The 18,929-nt window shown below is 40.2% G+C and overlaps 1 protein-coding gene and 1 long non-coding RNA gene across 3 annotated transcripts in view; one reads left to right on the top strand and one right to left on the bottom strand.

Moving 5' to 3' along the window:
• Positions 1-2,894: 2,894 nt before the first annotated feature.
• DHX35 (DEAH-box helicase 35) overlaps positions 2,895-18,929 on the bottom strand; it is a 29,340-nt gene continuing 13,305 nt past the window's right edge. Inside the window, exons 13-22 of one of the 2 annotated variants that reach the window (XM_068207515.1) lie at positions 17,914-18,038; positions 17,393-17,447; positions 12,411-12,506; positions 11,967-12,061; positions 11,321-11,398; positions 10,092-10,221; positions 9,337-9,418; positions 8,726-8,797; positions 6,982-7,120; positions 2,895-4,629 (exon numbers count right to left, since the gene is read on the bottom strand). In XM_068207515.1, the coding sequence (XP_068063616.1) occupies positions 4,585-4,629; positions 6,982-7,120; positions 8,726-8,797; positions 9,337-9,418; positions 10,092-10,221; positions 11,321-11,398; positions 11,967-12,061; positions 12,411-12,506; positions 17,393-17,447; positions 17,914-18,038 (917 nt within the window). In that variant the 3' untranslated portion in view covers positions 2,895-4,584. The remainder of the gene's footprint in view (positions 4,630-6,981; positions 7,121-8,725; positions 8,798-9,336; positions 9,419-10,091; positions 10,222-11,320; positions 11,399-11,966; positions 12,062-12,410; positions 12,507-17,392; positions 17,448-17,913; positions 18,039-18,929) is intronic. The other variant, XM_068207516.1, reaches the window with a different exon arrangement.
• Positions 16,691-18,047, top strand: LOC137484003 (uncharacterized). The gene is made up of 2 exons (XR_011004703.1): positions 16,691-16,849; positions 17,875-18,047. It is a non-coding gene; the product is annotated as an uncharacterized lncRNA (long non-coding RNA).

Here is an 18,929-nt window from a genome sequence, read left to right as displayed (position 1 = left end):
AGCCCCAGGTGTCCCTTCCCTGCCCTGGCTGCAGCAGGGTCTTTGCACAGCTTATGAAACCCTGGTATTTCCCCAGACACCAAAGGGAGAAGCAGCAGGAGTTCCATAAAACCGGGCTCATGGAAGATGTTTCCTGGCATCAAAACATTCCCTGTCTGACAGGATCCTCTCTCTGCCAACAGGCATCTGCAATAAATAATCTATTTTTTGGCTGAAGGGAACCAAGAAGCTCTTGTGATTTGCTGCTCTCTCTCCTGTAAGGTTTGACTTTTCCAAGCAAAGCAGTACAGGATGGAAAGTCTACAGGGATGTGGTGGCTGATCCCTGCTCAGGTGCTCCCTCCTTGAAGGAAGTCTTGCAGGCAGAGGCTGCACAAGCAAAGCAGGAGTCGCTGCAGGGACACCCACCCATTTCCATCGGTGGGAGGACGTCAGAAACACCCCAAGGACAGGAATCATCCTCCTCTGACTGCTGCTGCCTCAGCTTTTCTCCCCTTCTGCCTCTGCCTGCAGCACCCAGCCTGGGAGGAGAGCACAGGGAGCAACCTTGGACCTGGGAAAGCAAGGAAGCAGCAAGGGTGGGATGTGCAGCTGCAGCCAGCTCCTGATGCCACAGTGAGCTCATCAGCAGGGATTTCCTGCAGTGCTGCTCCTCATGCTCTGTGCACTCCAGGAACTGTAAGGGAGAGTTCAAATAAATCTGAAAGACAAGATAAATGCATTTAGTTGTTTTAAATTGTAACTATTATTCTAGGAAGGAGAAAAGAGGGATTTTTTTTTTCCCAAGGAAATTTTTGATTGCTCATAACTGGCAACACAGCCAAATTCAACCCCTGCATCTCACAGCCTTGCACATCCACAGCCCTGCAAAGCCAATTTTGGAATGGAGCAGGAAGATATTCCTGCATCCTCTGAGACAAATCACATCTGCCCTGCTGCCACAAACAAAAACAGGGGGAATTTTGGGTTTGGGGTTTTGTTTTGGTTTTTTTTCTGCATTAAACTGTTAATTTTGTTTATTACAATAGTGGCTAGAATCCAACACAGCTCAAAGATTCCTTTCCAGTGAATATGAAGTGTGGACAAACTGCCATTTTCTATGACTCAGGGTGTAAGCAAAAGAACCACCACAGAATGTCCTGACTGGGAATTTTGGGCTTTTTAAGAGCATTTTGTTTGTTTGCTTTTAAACCAGCAGGACATTCAGCCCTCTGGGCTTTTCACTAATCTCTGCACCTCAAATACTGCCTTTATCCCACAGCCACCAACAGCTTTTTCCTTTACCCTTTCTCATCCCACTTACCATTAAACTAATTAAATGTTAAAACTGAAGAATAAGGGAAACTTTTGAAGAATTGGCCAATTAGTTTTTCCCCGAGATACTTTTTGAAACCGGTGCCTGCCATCTACTGGCACTTTTCTCAAAATGCAGCCAGTTTTAAGCCAAAAACTGGATATAAGTTTTTCCACAAGCTTCTTATGTTCATCTTGCAACTTTTTTATTCCGAGCCCCAGCAGAGCCACTTACTCTAAAGGCTGAGCAGGGGTGTCGACTTTCTTTGCCAGTTGTTGGTTGTGTGATCACTTGATAGAGATGAACATTATGAAATTAGAGAAATTAGAGTAATAAACCTGTTTCCAAGCTGCTTTCAGTAAAATTGCCTACAATGACAATTACCAGAATCCCAGGATGAGCAGTTATCCATGACACTGATGCTCCCAAAAGAAGGGATTCTGAAAGGCTCTCTGCTTCCCTGCTCTCTTCTCTCCTTCCTTCCCTGCAACCAAGGCTCCCAACATTTAATTACTTGTCTCTTTCTTCAGATTAACCAGAAAGGGCTGTGACTGTTTTCCCATTAGTTTATCAGAATTACTTTTAACCAACAAGATGGGAAACATATCTCAATTAATATTTTCTTGTCTGAATCTTTATTCCAGTTTAACTTCATTTTCTTCTAGAGCTGACAATGCTCAAGTCCTGAGTAGAAACACTGACAGCACTTTCTGAGGGGCTTGAGGTGTGCACCTTTTTTTTACCCCACAATCATTTGATGTCAATGGGTAGTAAATTTACTTCTTAAAAAATCTGTCTCCTTGCCAGCAGTGGAATGACTTCTATTCCATGCAGCATTTTGATTTAACAGGCTGATATTTTAACCTCATTCTCTAAAAGCCAGGGTTCCAACCCTTAAATGTTCCCTTAACTCCTGACAGCCATCTTCAAATGACTCCAACCTTCCCCACAACAGCCTTCATGCAGCAAAGAGCCATCACCAAGGCAGTGAGCCACCTCCTTACACACAGCTATTTAAAGCAGAATGCTCTGTACTAATCTAGCAGGGAGCTGGAGGCCAAAGCTTTACAAAATAGAGATTTTTAGGGTTTTTTGAAATTTTCTGTCTTCCAACACTTTCCAAGTGCCCATATCTCTGATGCCAGCAGTGTTTTCTGTCTAAAGGTGACCTTAGTCTGGATCCTAATAGCACTTATTCTTAACCTGCATATCTAGTGTGGGGTCTGCCTGTTCTGGGTGTGGAGATACCTCAGTAGTTTGTAAAACTGCTAAAAATTCTAATTTTTTTGTTTGTTTGTTTTGTTTATAAGGACCTACTGCACTCATTCTTACCTAACTACAATGGTTTGTAGCGTGTGACAAAGCTTGCACATCCCTGGGTTCTGACCTCAGCAGGAATCAGAATCATTCCTAGAGGAAATCTTGCAGCTGTGCAGTCAGGTAAAAGAACATCTGAACAAGACAGGTCTCCAGAGCCACCCAAAATTCTCAGAGCTGGCAAATGCAGTGGCCACCCACTGCCAGCCCAGCCCAACACACCCACCCAGCACCCCTGGAAATCACCCCCTGCTCAGACCCAAGTGATGCATTCCCAAGCTTCCTCAATTCAACAGTTTTATTTTTCTTAAGAATACTTCCAGAGGACAGAAAAACACAGACAATTGACAAGTCTTCATATTCAATTCTTTCTCTAAACCTTTAAGAGAAAAAAACCTGCAAATTACTTTTTAGTGAGTTCCAACACTGCTCTCAGCTCTGGCTAGGAGACAGTTCCTGCCCGGAGGAGCTTCCAGTCTAAGAGAGAAAAACAAAGGTGAGGGGCACAGGGACAAGAAGGAGGAAGGTGACAGTTTTTATGCTGCTGGTGCCATTCCTGGAGACTGGTACATGTGTTTGTGCTGGCAGTCAGGATGGACAGACCGAGGAGACCACACAGTGCACGTGGCACAACGTGCTCTCTCTGCAGGTATCTGGAAGGGACAAGGTAAAGAAGCTCTCAAGAAAGTTTTCAAGGCAGTCCTGTGATGAGGAAGGCATTTGTTCTATGTAGAAATTTTTGCCTATTTACATCCTTTTTTTTTTTAAGGAAATAAAACAGTTAATATGCAAAAAAACACATTCATCAAATCAGTTGAATTACAAAAATAAAATTTTCAAGCGATGTCTTTCTAAAATAAATATATATAGGTAAAAATGGAAAATGGAAAAAAATAAATATGTGTATCCAAGCTGTCTTGTTAAAACACAAACAAGCATAATTCCCTACTGAAAAGTAGCCATGGAATCCCAATTAAAGCAGCAACTGTTCAGAGCATCCTTCTCCTCAGTAACAGAGGAAAACGAGTCCCAAGCAGCAAAGAACAGATTTGTAATAAAAGAAATATAAAGGACTGTGTTCCTTATAGGAAAGTATAGAATATTTCCTTCTTTGCTGATCAACAGAGGCTAAAAAACAGAGTTCCATTATATTCCTCAGATGAAATTTACTGGTATTTCCAACCAGTGGAAGGTTAACATTTTTTCTCTCATAGGATAAAAAAGTAAAGCCCTGTCTGTGAACTTGATTGATTATGAACATAAATCTTTAGTCCCCTGATTGAGCAGAAAATTAATCCATCTTAAAAATACTGAGCTGCTCTTTCTCTCCTCCCCAAACAGCAACTCCCATGTGCAAAACCCAGACCTTTGAGTACCCAGGGACTGCTCAGCACAGTGAGCTGGGCCAGCTCAGCCTCGGGCAGGACACTTTCACTGCTTGGGAGCACAAGCTGCACCAGTTTGGGATGGTCCAACAGGAAATCAGTGTTTCCACGGCAGCACCTTGCATTTCAAGGGGTAGTTGATTGCCCTGAGCTCCTGCTGGCAGGAGCCAGGCTCAGTTTGGCCGGTGTAAGTCACAGTGCTCTGGGTGACAGGAGGCAGGGTACCCTACTCCCCACGCTCATAAGGCAGTACCACTCCAGGAAATCAGTTTCTTTCTTGAAGGTTTCAGGTTTTTTGTGGTCCTGTATGTCCTCTTACTTTTTAAGTTGTTTTTCTACCTATTTAAAAGGAGCAACATGCTCAGATTAACAACAGAGGTCAAGTAGGCAAAGATTAAAATGTCCACAATGCAAGCTCTAGGTTTACAATGTACTGGTCATGCATAAACCCCTACAGATCCTGGCAGGCATTTAAACATTTAGGTTGATGGAAGATCAAATTGCTAATGAACTGACTGCTGAATGGACTGTGGCCAGCTTGAAATCACTGGTAGGTTCTGCTTCTGATGTCACAACAATTGAAGCCATGTCAGTGGTCATCTACTTTAGCCCTTTTTGCTTTCAAGGAAAGATGCTGCAAGAAAAGAAAAGAACAAAGAAGCTGCTTAGCAGATACACCAAAAATTAGAGAAAAAAAAAATCAACTACAATGCTTTCTATCCTTAATCACAATGTAAATAAATTCTAACACAAATATCCACACCTATCCAAGCTCTACTTGTTACTGACACAACTAAAATAAACCCATTAAATAAAAACCCACATGAACCCCAAAGTGATATTCCGGCTTGTAATAAAATAACTCCTAGTTCTTCTGTAGTAGCTGCAAGCATAGGAGCAATTTCCCACTGAAAGCAATTTTCCAGGTGTAAAAAAGCACAGAAAGATGTGCTCCCAACAATACATCTGCAAAAAACACCCGGAGAATGTACGTGAATCCTGAAGTTGCACTGGATCTTTGGAACCTCTGTGCCCTTAAAGACCTACAAATGTGGAATGAAATATGCCCTTAAAGACCTACAAATTTGGAATGAGAAATAACTGATCAAGATCAAACTGTAGAGGAACATTTTTAACACAGAATCCTATTCAGTGGTAATTTGTTTGTAACTTGACAAAGGAATAAAACCTTTCCTTCCTAGCACAAGTATGTATCCTTCAGTAGAAAAAGGGTCTGAGTATCTATAAATTAACATAAACCTGTGTGATTTGCAACAGTTCACTTATTCATTTACATGTATGACTCAAAGTTTTACACAAGAGAAATATTTCTAATTTTCAAACATTTTACAAGGACACCCAAGATTTTTGGCTGATATGGATAACTGACCAGGCTGGAAGAGAGAATCTTCCTCAAAATCAGCACCATCCTTGAGAGCTACCATTTATTTTAGGATGAAAGCAATGATAAGGTCATACTGCAAACTGACTTCACTTGATCAAAAGGTGAAAAACTTGGTAAAAATTGGGTTTTGATGTAATTTCCTAAAATATCTACAGCAGTAGTAACACTCCCTTAAAAAACATGTTCCCTCATTCAAGACAAGTCCTCTTTGCTACCACCTAAAAGGAAAACCTCACCCCAAACTTCAGCCCATGGAGAGGTCACAACAGGAATTTGTGTGGGTGTGGGCTGCTAAATGTAAATTATGTGACAACTGTAAATATGTGAGTCAAAGGACTAATTATTGCTGGAATAGATTTGATACAACATTGGCTCAGCTCCTTTTTATACCATGTCTGCAGATCATCTCCCAGCAGCTGAAGGCTCAAGCCCTGCCCCACAGGGGTCATCCCTGCCTTTGTCAATGTCTTATAGGAAAAAGGCAGAAAATATTCAGTAACTTAGTAAGTGCATTTATATATGGGAATTGTCGAGATAATTGAGATGAATTATCCAAGATGAGCATAAAAAAACCCTCTCTCAAGTCAATCACATGAATAGATGCCAAACTGTTGGGAACTGCAACCACAGAGGTGTCCTAAGATGCACTGTGCACCACAGGATTCTCCATTTTGACAAAACCCCAAGGAAGTGAGGAAAACAAACATCAGATTCTCCAAGAAGTCAAATAGTGAAGCAGATGTATAAATTAGAAACAGACCACCTTTTTCCTAAGTCTGATACGCAAATGCATTTTTTCACTCAGATTTTGGAAATATTTCATTAATTTAAAATATAAAGCTCAGTAGATATTAATGTCCCATGGGAAATTCAAATACAAGATCAATTTGGTAATTTGTACAGTATTTATAGGTCATGTGGTACCAACAGCTCCAGCTGAACTAAATTTAGGTAATATTAAATATCAATTCAGTTCTAAGAATGACCAGTGAATAAGTCTGGATTGACAGATTCACATGGGACAGTCAATGCAGGTTGGTGACAAGTACTAAAAGATACTTATAAATAAAATGCATCTGTACCACACACAGCAATTTGCAATAAAGCTTTGCACAGACAGCAGCTGTTCTTTGCCATTTCACATTGGAACAGATCAAAACTGATTTTTCTGCAGTAAACATAATTAATGCTCAAAAAAAACCTCAGGATTTTCACAACCATTTGCAAAGCATGCAAAAAGCATGATTATGCCAAGTGTGATCACTGCCTACCTACAGTTCTGCTCAGGGATGTGCTACCAAGGGCCTATATTGAAATGTGGAATGGCTGAAGGCTTCATTTCCCTAAGTGATACCACGGTAAATGTAACTTTACCAGCAAATGGATCTCATTTTCTAACTCTCAGATCCACTGGCATGGCTAATAGAGAAAAACATTTCATGCATCAACTTACTATCCTCTTCCTTTATATTAAAATCACTACACTGACCAAAGCCAACCTAATTTCTGTCCCATTAGACCACAGCAAAACACAAACCCTCAGAAAGTTCAGACACAAGAGCTGCTCTGCAGCAATGGTACCGTTTGGCCTTTATGCCGATTCCGTACCGTTCCTTGCTGGTAAAAGTGAGGTGCCAGCTCCAACAGCCAGGAGGATTCAACAGCTGTCACATCTCTCATGTAGTATTTAGCAGTCTGTATGACTTCATTGTAGACTACCCTGGGAGAAAGGAGACAAAAATGAATAGTGTTTGCTGTCAAGCAATGAGGGAGAGCTGACCAACAGCGTATTTAGACAGTTTCACATACATGCTGCCAGAGGTGGCACTTACAGAGTGACAAGAGCGTCCTTAAACTGTAATTCAGCCTCTTGCCTCTTTCTGGTTGGTCAGTTGTCCACATTAAGGAAGTCCTTAGATTGCCATGAAAACAACCTCACAAACTACCAGACCACATGAGTGCAAGGTATATATGAAAGAATGTTACTTATAATAAGGTCAAGGGGGACTCACAACTGATGCTTTGGAAGACAGAATATGAATTACTCAGTGATAGCATAAGGGAAAATGTCCAAAGCACCAAAACCTTGCACCCACAACAAGGAGGGCAGAAACCCCAGCATGACTATCCCTGGCGCCAGTCTGCAGACAAGTGAGATATGCAAGATAAGCATCAGAGGAAGAAATCAGCTTTAACTCCTGCCAGAACATCTCCTGGGAAGAGATTTAGGAACAGCCAACCATGTGGACTCATCCCCACCACCAGCACAGTCTGGTTGCCAGCATGGACAATCTATTTCTGAAGTCACCTTCAGCAGGTAAGGTCTTTTTCCCCAAGAAGTGCAAACTCTTGCACTGAAGGGCAGCTACCAAATCCTTAAGTCACCATCTGCCTTCTGCACACAGCAGAGCTGCAAACACCTGAGGTTTGTGGCTTCTTATTAATTGGTATTTAGCTCTCAAAAGTAAAGAGGAAAGAGTCCAAAATTCTCTTTGCCAAATGCGTCTTGAGACATGACAGCTAACACAACTAAAAATAAATCAGAGGAAAACCAACCAGAATGACAACACATTTCCTATACACTTTTAGCAGAGAGAGAACTGAAGCCCTCAATAGAGGATGGTTGCAGCAGCACTGAAATTTAGGTTGCTGACTGACTGGATGTCACTCCTATGTGACAGGATGCCATGACACTAGGCCAAGCTTATCCTTCTAAGTCTCAGCAGCAGGCAGTGCAGGGTGGAAGTCCAAGTACTTCAGGCTGATCATGCTGACCTGAGAGCTCCACACACATTTCTGTTTGTTATCTGAGGACATTTGACCTGCAAATGGAATGATCATATCCCAGCTAATGGGAAGCACGGCCAGTTCTTTCCTCAATCTGCTGGACAGCCATAACTTTTCACATCATGCATTTTATGTGCAAGCCCTTTCCCTGCAATCCTTTCACCATTTCTGCAGCACCTGTTTGACAGGATATTTCCTTAACAGGCTTAAAAAAAGTGAATTAAACCTAGCTCTGCTTAGGTACAGACACTACTTGGAGGACAATCTGCAGTGCAAGGTGTGATGCCCACTAAACAGGGTCACCTGGCTCTGCTTTCCAACCTCTGCAGGTTTCTTTGACAGTTAAACATCACTCTATTCCCCTTATTTATTTGGATACTCCCTACAAAATGTTGCAAAGGAAATGCCATTTGGATTCTCCCTGTGGGAACGATGACCTTTTACATCTATTTCTCCAATGATGGAGAGAAGCAATTCAACTTGGATGCTGCAAATCCCTTAAAAAATCCCCAAAGAAGAGAAAGCAGCTCTAACTTACCAGCGTGGAGGTTTCTCTGCATACAGCACTGAGCTGGGGTGGATATGAAGCTCATGGTCATCACGGATAGTCCTTGAAAACAAGATAGTATTTTAGACTGTGCCTCTCTTTATTGCTTAACATTTGATTCCTTTCTGCCCCAGTATGAATGTTTATAAAAGCAAGAATGAAAGGACTGGAGCAAATTAACAACATTTGCATTTAATGAGCAGATAAAACAAGGCTTAAATGCTGGCGAAAGGAACAATTGATAATTTGATGTCCTAAAAGAGTTGTATCTACATGAAAAGTAACATTTCAGGCTTTTACTCGGTGCTCTGGGAGTGCTACAACACCACTGCACTACCACTGTATTTGTTTAACTAAAGCAATCTAATGACTACTAGTAGCAGCTTCCCACTCTTAATAATTTTAGTTATATTTGCCGAAGAGAAGAGATAAACACTGAAGCAGTTTGCAAATACAGGACTTCAAATATTTAGTGCATTGATTGCCACACATATTCCTAATTGCAAATTAGGAGAAACATCTGCTTGTTGATTAAACTTAGATTAATTCATCAGGGGAGCTTTCAGCCAAGCACCAGTTGTAGTGAAACTGTATATAGTCACCTGTAAGCTCCTGTGGAGTGGAATTTAGCTGCGTTAGCAAAGAATCCTGAAACTATGCACCTCAAAACAGGATCTGGATCACCTGGAAAGAAGAATTTTTCTGTAAGATGAGTCAATGGAAAGGCAAAAATCCCTAAAATACCACTTAATAATCTCAAACAATTTTTCAGAGCGCATCAGGCTTTGACAGCAAAGGAGAGAGAGCAGGAGAGCAGACAAACCCTGCAATTCCTTTTGACTTCAATTTCACAGCAAAGCAAATGTTGCCACCTGTGTCTCCATGAAGAGTTTCACAGTCCCTAAAGCAGCCCAGTGTGACAGCTGAGCAATGAGGGTTGATTTTTCAGAGCAGGTAGAGACAAGTGCTAAGAACCAGTCCTGGCAGCCGTGCACACACAGCACAGCTGGAAATCACATCCCAAAGGCTGAACAGCACTTTGAACAAAAATGGCCTTTTTGAAAAGACAAAGAGGGAACAGGGTGACCTATTTATGAGTCTTTTGGAAAATCTGTCCATTAAATAGATAATTAGTGGTTAAAACTTTTGCTGGAAGTCTCAGCTAATGAAGACTGGACTAAAATCGGCTAAAGTACTCTTCTGCAGCCATTTTTAGGAAAAAAAATCTGGTCTAAATTAACATTATTTTGAGGCCAGGATAAAAATACTGCAAAGGTTACAAGAAAAGCAGGGAGCAGACTGACAGTTTGGAAACTACATTCACTATGTATTGGACAAGAGCTTAAAAAAAAATCACCTTCACTGGACTTCTTTGGCACTTTAAAGCGGACAAGAAGCTTTTTCAGCTGCTCTCTTACAACAGAAGCTCTCACAAGCCCTTTGTAGTTCAGAAAGTGTTCCTGACACCACTGGGAGCTCTTGCTGTGCTGTACAGTGAGAAGAGAAAAAAATCTCAATGAGATACCATCAGTAAAGCAAACCCAATCTCTTTTGGATAGCCTTGTTCTGTCTTAATTCTGGTCTCCTACAACACATTTATTGTGGTTTTCCCTGAAAATTACCTATTTACAGAGCAATTAACAAGGGTATGTAGCACTAGTAACTAAAAAACATGTCTCAAACAACTTGTAAAGAGCAGCAGATCAAATGCTATGGAGTATTTTCAAACAGATGTTCTTCATTTCTTCATATGTGGTGAAAGGGAAGAGCATCAGTCATTCAAGTGAATTCTCTCAGATCATAAACTCATCTGTTTTCAACCTCAAAATGTAAACAACCTTTTTAGTGCTGTTTTCATTGGTCTTCTCTCTGCAAAGAGCTGCTTCTCCAGAAACCAGCACTCCCTCCAAGAGCTTTTGCATCTCACTGTTTCTAAGAGAATTACACAGATAGAAAATGTGAAGGGCAACATTTCAGTTGGTGCCTGCCTGGCTGCTTAGTGGCTGGGGAAAAGAAGTTATGTTTGAACACTTGGGTGGTTATACTGCTTCAACTCAGCACTGCTGCAAGTATTTTACTACAGAAGTGGTTTATACCAGCAAAATATACTTCTCCCAAATAGGTGTAGCAACTTCAAAACTATTATATAAACCTCAGCTTAAAGAGCAGTACTAAGGTTGGTGTTAGACCTCAAGGTATGATATCGAGTTTAAATTAACACCAGAAAAAAGACTGCCAGATTTAAATGCAGATTATCATCAGTAAAACATGAGAAAAATATTAATTTCATTGAAAATTTGGACATTTGTTTTCTCCAAACCGCAAGACAAAATCCCTGTCTCCTTGAAAACACAGCTGTCTACCCATAAGATTTCCATGCTGTGCCCTAACAAAATTCTCTTTTACTCCCTGTTCAGAGGAACTGCGGAAAGTCTGTGGCAAAAATGGTGACCAGAGAGTCTTTTAATAAGCTTGATAAGCTTAGTAAGGCCTCAGCTTTAAGAAGTTTTTGTAGCCAGAACTCAGAAGTGAGAACCTCAGGTTCCTCCCATTCCTACAAATCCACATCCACTTGAACTGACTTACTTTGACAAAGGCTTCATAAACATTCAGCATGGTCAGATGATCACCTTCCTCCACAGCAAATTTTCTGTGTTGCCTGGCCTGCAGAACAAGAAATACCATTTTATAGGCAGATTGATTTTTGCTGAAATCATGTCTGACATGCCCAGTTCCCTTCAGCTCTGTATTTCCTGGGGACTGTTAAATTCTTACCACCTAGGGCAGCTCCTCTGGGCAATAGCAATACTTCACTAGCCCCCCTAAACTCAGGCACACTTCTAAAACTGAAATTGGAAAAATGAACAGATAAAGAATCTCCAATTAGGCAATTAAGAATTTGCTACATCCTTCCTGTTTTGTTCATCTCAAAAAGAAATGGTGTGTGGGAAGGTTTTGGGGGATTTTTTTTGCAAACCCTTCAACTGACCAATATTAGTTTATAACCTCTCATGTTCCTGGACCTCAGAAGGAGATTTTTAGCACTACTAAAAGACTCCAAGGTTCCCTTGTTATTTGGTTTCTTCTTTTACCTACAACAAACAGATACAATTCCAGACCTTATTTTATTTTCACATAAAGCTGCAGTCTGTAATAGGCACCAGTAAAATACTTGCTAGAAATCCAGAAATGTGGAACCAACAAATAGAAAAGGAGACATAACTGAACTTACAGCCTGGTTTTTCTGATTTGGAGGGATCACAAAGATGTTTTGAATCTGCATCATGGCAGCAATTGTCAAAATCTCTTGGGAGCAGCCAAAATTTCCTGAAGAGTAAATGACGAAATTCAATAAAGGAAATCTTCCATTCAACTTACCCCCATAGAGAATAAAACTAAAAAGAAGTAAAATATGTTTTTATAGTCTTGAAAACAAAAATACGTAAACTCCTGTATTTTTTTCATATAAGAGTGAATGTTTTCAGTGGAAAACTTAAGAAGCAGGTGTTAGATGTATTAGACTGCAAAATGTCTTAGACTAATTATTTAATAGAGATTTTAACCAATTCTTTTCACTGCAGACCACACCAAGAAGAAGCATAGCTTGAGTTTAGCAAATATCTAGCAATGCATTACAACTACATGACTGTGAAGAAATGGATCTTTTTCCTCCTACCTGATTCCAGAAGCATCTTTGCAAACATAGGATTCAAAGGAAACTCTGCTATTCTCATTCCAAGGGGCTCTGTTAATCGGCAGTGCATATCCAAACCTGCAGCATATTAAAAATGTAGCTGGGACACAGGCAAAACACCAGGCTTCTTTTAGAATTAAACTATACTAAAGAGCAGAATTACAAGTTAAAATATAGTAAATACACCTTAAAGTTGCTGAATGTACATTACACTAAGCTTAAAGGCAATCCATGATACCCATTTACTCTCCCATAGGTCACCAGATTTATTTTTCAAAAATACTTGAACATGCAAGTTTTTTAATTTTGACCAAGTTTCACTCTTACTGTCAATAATTTAAAAAAACCTGCAGTCCAAGTCAATGCCATAGCCAGAGAGGATATAAGCTGTTAGACCTCTGATCCTCTTTTTAAATATTTAGTAACATCTTTGTTAATGGGGATGTAAAGCAGACGAGAATGAAAATGGGAATAAACATGGAATAGGCATTATTGCAGGAACAGAAAGCACTGCTGATGGTAGGGTGTCATTTTTCTAAGCACATCTACTTAGGTCATGGAGAAAAAGAATACATTATTATCTAAACAACAGATGTACAGCTGATGAAGCTTTTTTACAGTTCAGTCTGCCTCATGTGTCATCCACTCAACTGCCAGCCATGTTCCAGCTGCAGCCTTTTCCCTGGAGATTGCACAGGAGGGAGGCCTGACAGCTTGATCTGTGATGGCCAGAGCAACCCTGAGCAATGCTGCACATTTACCATTTTAGAGGCTTGGCTCCCTGCAGTCAAACCCCTGCAACAGGGTGACCCATGCAAAGCACAGGTCACAGTCTAACTCGGAGCTTTATGCTGAGATTTCAGGGAAAGATTTAAATGGAAAAGCCTTTCCTATGCAAGAGGACATAGAATTTAAAAAATACAATACACAGGGAACAATAATGAGGAAAAAAAGCTTGCTAAGAAAGGCAGCAAAGAGTAGAAATTGAAAGAGAAAATTCCAAGAGACTAGGTTGTATGAGGTATGACAAAGAGGTAAAGCACAAGAGAAAGGCTACACAAGCAGGGGTGAGTGAGAGCCCAACAGCAGGACTTTGGGGCAATGCAGGTTGCATAACCAACCACAGCAAAGCGACCTGAGGGGAAACAACCACAGCTCTCACATTATATAAACACGTTATTTGTCAGACTGTGTGGTGGTAGCAAAGCCACAGCTGCACTGCAGCTCTGTTTCACAGAGAAAAGCAAAACCACAAATCAGGTCACGGAATGACATCTCCTATAACTCATGTCAGCACATCTGAACCCACAGATGCCTCCAGCCAGTGTTTATTTTACTATTTGATATGCTACCAACTCATGACAATGTAGTAATTCACTCACACACCCCTACACTGTCCAACAAAACCTACCAGGCTTTTCACATAATGTCACAGAGCTTTCCTCAGAAACAGGTACCAAAGGCAGCTTTTGTGCAATGGTGAACTAACATATTTAAACACAAAGTCACAGCACCTGCAAAAATTAAGGTATGATAGCTTTCATTTGACTAATGCCATATGAGAAGTTTAACTTCTACCACAATTAATAGCTTAGATAGGTTTTCATCTACAGAAAGACAACTGCATTCCTAAGCAGGAAAAAGGAGAAATTTCCATATATTTATGCACCACCTTCTATAGGTGCATCAAGCCAAAATCCTCTGGCTTCTACTGCATCCTACAAACTCCAATACAATTTTGCATGATCTACATATGGGTTGTGCACAGACCTATTTGTAGTAATAAGCTAAAATATAGCCTGCAATGGATACTAGTTTGGAATAGGTGAAAGTTTCCTTCAAATAATCCTGGAAGCCATCACTGAATCCACATATATACAGGAAATTAAAGCTCTTAGGAAAAGGTATTACAAAGATTTTAATTAAATGTGCTCAAGAGAGATTATTCAAGTACCATGGCACTAAAAGGTTTCAAGTAACAACCACTAGTTTGTGACAGGCTGAGGGATGAAAACTATCCTTTTTAAACTTAGGTAGTGTTTGTTTCTGATACGTGACAACTCTCAAACAAATCTTCAACAAAGACCTGAAATAACCCTAAAAATAAAGCCACTTTTTGCCTGCTTATTTATCTCTTAAATTATGCTTAAAACCAATAAACTCCAGCTGATAACTCAGACTCTCAAAAGGGCATCAGAGAAGGCTGAGGAGAGATACTTCTGATGTAATCAGTTTGCACCACTGTAAAAATAACTCCTCTACAAACAGTGATGTGTTTATTCAACACAGCTATCTCAGACTTAGAAGCATCTGCCCTGCACGAGTTGGCACCACGCTGGCACAACAGGGGCCTGACCCCAAACTGCCTTTTTGAATGTGACTGCAATGCCAATGATGAAATTCATGTTCCTACTTGCATAAGAGAAATTTAATCCTCACTGCAGCTGCAAATGCTTGGGCAGCTCCACGTCTGCACCTTATATAAAATTTTCGTAATAAACCACCTAAAACTTAGTTTCACCTTAAACTTCAGCAAAAACTGAAGAGTGTATCACATACATGCACACACATTTCTTTCCATATGAAACACCAAGATCAGCACTTCTCTGTTCTGCTGCAAAGCTGTGCAGCCAAGAGAATAAGAGCTCTTTGAAGCTACATGAGCAGAACACTTCTGCCAAAACATCACCCAGCTAATCAGTGAGTTTATTGAACTTTCCTCTCCATTTCCCTAAGGTGGTTTTGGCTGTGAATTCATCCTTGCAACACATTCCTGAGCCACTGTGAAGGTCCTTGTTCCAAGCTTGCAGAGGTTGCCAAGAACCAAGTGTCTTAAGTGAAACCCTCCTTTGCAAGATGGAACTGAACCAGCACAGGGCAAAATCCTGGCCAAGCAGAGTTACAGCTCCATGAGAATAAAAAGAGAGCAGACTGCCACAAGTTACAGCACAGCATCTGTGAGTGGTCTACAAACAGCCACAAACCTCTGGAAGCTTCCAAAACTTACACAATCTCCTTTATGCTGCCTCATGTTTACATTATGGAGCAAACATTGTCAACTCTGAATTAGCTACAAACAAGGAGCTGAAGTCAAACACAGATTAGTTTTGACTACTTGGCATCATATCAAGTTTCTGTTTTGTTTAGTTTGTTGCATTCAAAAAGATTACACAGCTGTCAAAAAAACTCAACAATATAACAGTTCTTCCTATAAACAAAATTAGGCAGCAGGCATCTCACTCACCACACAAAAAGGAGTTGAAAACTGTGTATAAAAACATATTACTACAGTGTGATCTGAGTGTTAAAAGTAGCCAACAGCAGCATAATGAATAAAACCAGAATGAACACACTTTGAATCAAAGACTATCTCAAGTTAGAGAGGACCCACCCATAAGGCTCAAGTCCAAGTCCCTGCTCCTCACAGAACCACCTAAAACTAAACCATATGCCAACAGTGTTGTTCAGACTCCAATGAACTGGAGAACAAGCTGTGATTAGTAACACAGAGAACAGAATTTTAAAAAGATACTCTTTTAAGTAGCTGAATAGTAGAAAAGTACTTTGAATTATGCTCTCAAGATCTGTCAGACTAATCTTTTCTTTTCATTACAAGTTTGTGTCTATCTGTTGACTTGTCCATAACTGGCAAGTTCAATACTAAAACTAGAGCAGAGTCTTTGCAAGTGGCATGCATTTAAAAGCATGAAAAGCCATTGAGCTGTTCACTGAAACACACACACTTCCTTGAAAAACAGAGCTCCAGTTCACCCAGGAGAAAATGTGTTAGTTTTAGGGATGATCAGGGGTTTTTGTTAGTGGTTGTATCCTGTAATCACAGCTAACAGAATCAGAACAGTTTGACTTGTTGTGGGTTTGAACTTTGCCTCAGCTGCAGGACCAACAGCACAAACATGAAAAGCATAACACTACAGCAGGTGCAGCCTTTCAGCCACAGCCCATCCTGCATCCAGAGCAGAATACAGACTGGAACTCATTTAAAAATTATAATTAAATTAGTTCTTAATAACTTCTGTCAGCAAAACCTTCAAAATCATAGCAAGGAGGCAGTTTGAAACTGTCACACTCTCTGTGGGGTTTTATGCACAGCCTCCAGGGACTGAGCTCTCCCAAATTCAGGCATCACATTTGACTCACAGTGCTTAGGCAGAGTTCCAGCACACACACAGCAAAATCAGATAATGACTGCAACGTGTTAACAGGAAAATTTACAATAGACACACCATGCTTTTCAGAGTCCCACTAAGGAACAAAGTCGCAATTCTATCAGCCTTGATAAATTCTGGGTTATTACAGTCAAACCTCTGCTTACAACTTTTTCTGTTTATATCTGCAAGTGTTACATGTTTCCATTGCTGGCACAGTAACAAGAAATAAAAGACTACCACACCAAGTCTCAGGTATGTAACAACTTATCTAACTGGGTGCAGGTAAAGTTAGTGTCTAACTCCTCTACTGGTCTAATTAGTGTCCAAACTCCATTTTTATCTTCATACCACTCTGTAAGGACTGAAGGAACACAAAGAGGATATGCCAGGAAAAAAACACCCTCATCAGCTCAGAGCCCTGCTCCTAGCAAGGACAAATAGCTGGTTTCCTCCCATGAAATTGCAAAGAAATACAGATAAGATAACTACAAAATACCCATTTACCCAATCTAAATAGTTAAATTCTGGTTTAAACTCCATTGCTGCTGTTTGCTTGCTTACCCATCTGAAATAAACAAAAGAAAAGAGTAAATTCAGAAGAGACTGAGGTACACTCTAAAAACCCACCAACAAAAAAATTCCACCAGTCACAGCTGTGTTTCTCCTTCTTTTTCAAAGCACAGCTCTGAAATGCTAATTTTATTACTGTCCATCCAATCACCAAATACAAATTACAAGTTTTTTTCACAACTCCTGCAATATAGCTACAAATAAAGTAAAGCATTAAAATCTCACCTCCTAAAGCATACAGCAACTCTAAAGCTTGCACCATCGACTGTGCAGGGGGTGGCTGCGAAGAGAAAATGTGCATTCATTGAAGTTATCAGCATAGAACATGATTTTAGCATAGAACATGAGTTCATAGATCTTCCTCCTTTGCAAAATCCTTAACTACCTACTCTCTGCTGCAAAATGAACAAAGAGCTCTCACACTCTTCCTTCTTCATAAATTCAGTGCAAAGGGACTGCAATTACAGTTCTACATAACCTCACAGTTTGTCTTTTTAAGACTTTCCTGACTTCTCAACAATTTAAACATCAGACTCTGGAATACAAATGGTTGTTTCTAAGTGGTCCCACACATTATTTGCACTATTGGTTCCCAGGAACATCCTTTGCTGCCTGACAGGGACAACGAACTACACTTTCCAAACCAGCAGGGCAATGGTGGATGGCTCTGTGGGCTATCCCCAGGACATCCCCTGATTTCTCTTCAGCCCAAGGAAAGGTGACAGCCTTCAGAGCCTGGGACTCACCGAAAGGAAGGGGAACCTGAGCACGTTGTCAATCCCCAAAGCCTTGAGCTGCAGGATGACAGGGGCCAGGTTACTGCGCTGCATCTCCGGCACCGTGGACTTGGGCAGCTTCTCAAAGTCCTCCTCTGTGGGGGGAGAAAAACACAACTGGGGACTGAGCTTCAACTCCCATTCTGTGCAGTCATCACGAGAGAATCACACCCATTTCAAGTTTAAATTACCACATATGGATTCTTGACAGGTGTTAAAAGATGATCTCTATCCCAAAGATTATCTTTCTCCAGTTACTGTATTACATTATTTTTATTTAAATAGAAATTCAATGGTTTAGGCTACAATTTTGATTTTGTAGTTCACCCATCCACATTTCAATTTGAAATGTTATAAATTCTTCACAGAAATCTGGACATGTTTTGTTTCTCTTCTGTTTAATGTTTTTGTCAGAAAATAAAAGGCAGAGTGCAATGCAGAAAGTGCAAAAATGCATTTTTTTTTAAGAGACATGGAAAAGTTTCAAAGCAGCATGCTTTCAGTACAAGAACACTATTTTTGTAACTACTCAAACGGTCTGAATTATATATTTTAAATAAAGATTAAGGATGGAAAAACAATTTATTTAACAATGCCTTTTTAAAATCACGTTCACTATAAAGTCCAAGTCTGGAAAAATACTCCATGTAAGGATAAAACCTTCCACTAACCAACTGCTCTGCAGTAAAAAAAAAGGCACATTCTACACTATTTTCACCCAAACTACTTTCATTTCTACATAACCCTTTTCTATCTCAAACCTTCCCTAGGACAAAGACAGTGCTGTTTCTCTGCTGTTGTTCACTCTGTGTACTTTCTTCTTTTCTTTTTTATTTTTTCCTCCTTTAAAACATTTCTTAAAGCACTCCCTAGACGAGCTCTTGAGCACACAAAAATATCTTCAGTGTAGTCACAGTTTCTCCAGTAAAACACTCACAAAGCTATGTAAGCTTGGGATATTTTGTAGCACATATTGTCTCCTGATT

This window comes from Anomalospiza imberbis, chromosome 17, assembly GCF_031753505.1.
Source record: "Anomalospiza imberbis isolate Cuckoo-Finch-1a 21T00152 chromosome 17, ASM3175350v1, whole genome shotgun sequence".
Classification (NCBI taxonomy): domain Eukaryota; kingdom Metazoa; phylum Chordata; class Aves; order Passeriformes; family Viduidae; genus Anomalospiza; species Anomalospiza imberbis.
The sequence above is the reverse complement of the archived record's forward strand: the minus strand, read 5'-3'. Positions and strand labels throughout refer to the sequence as shown.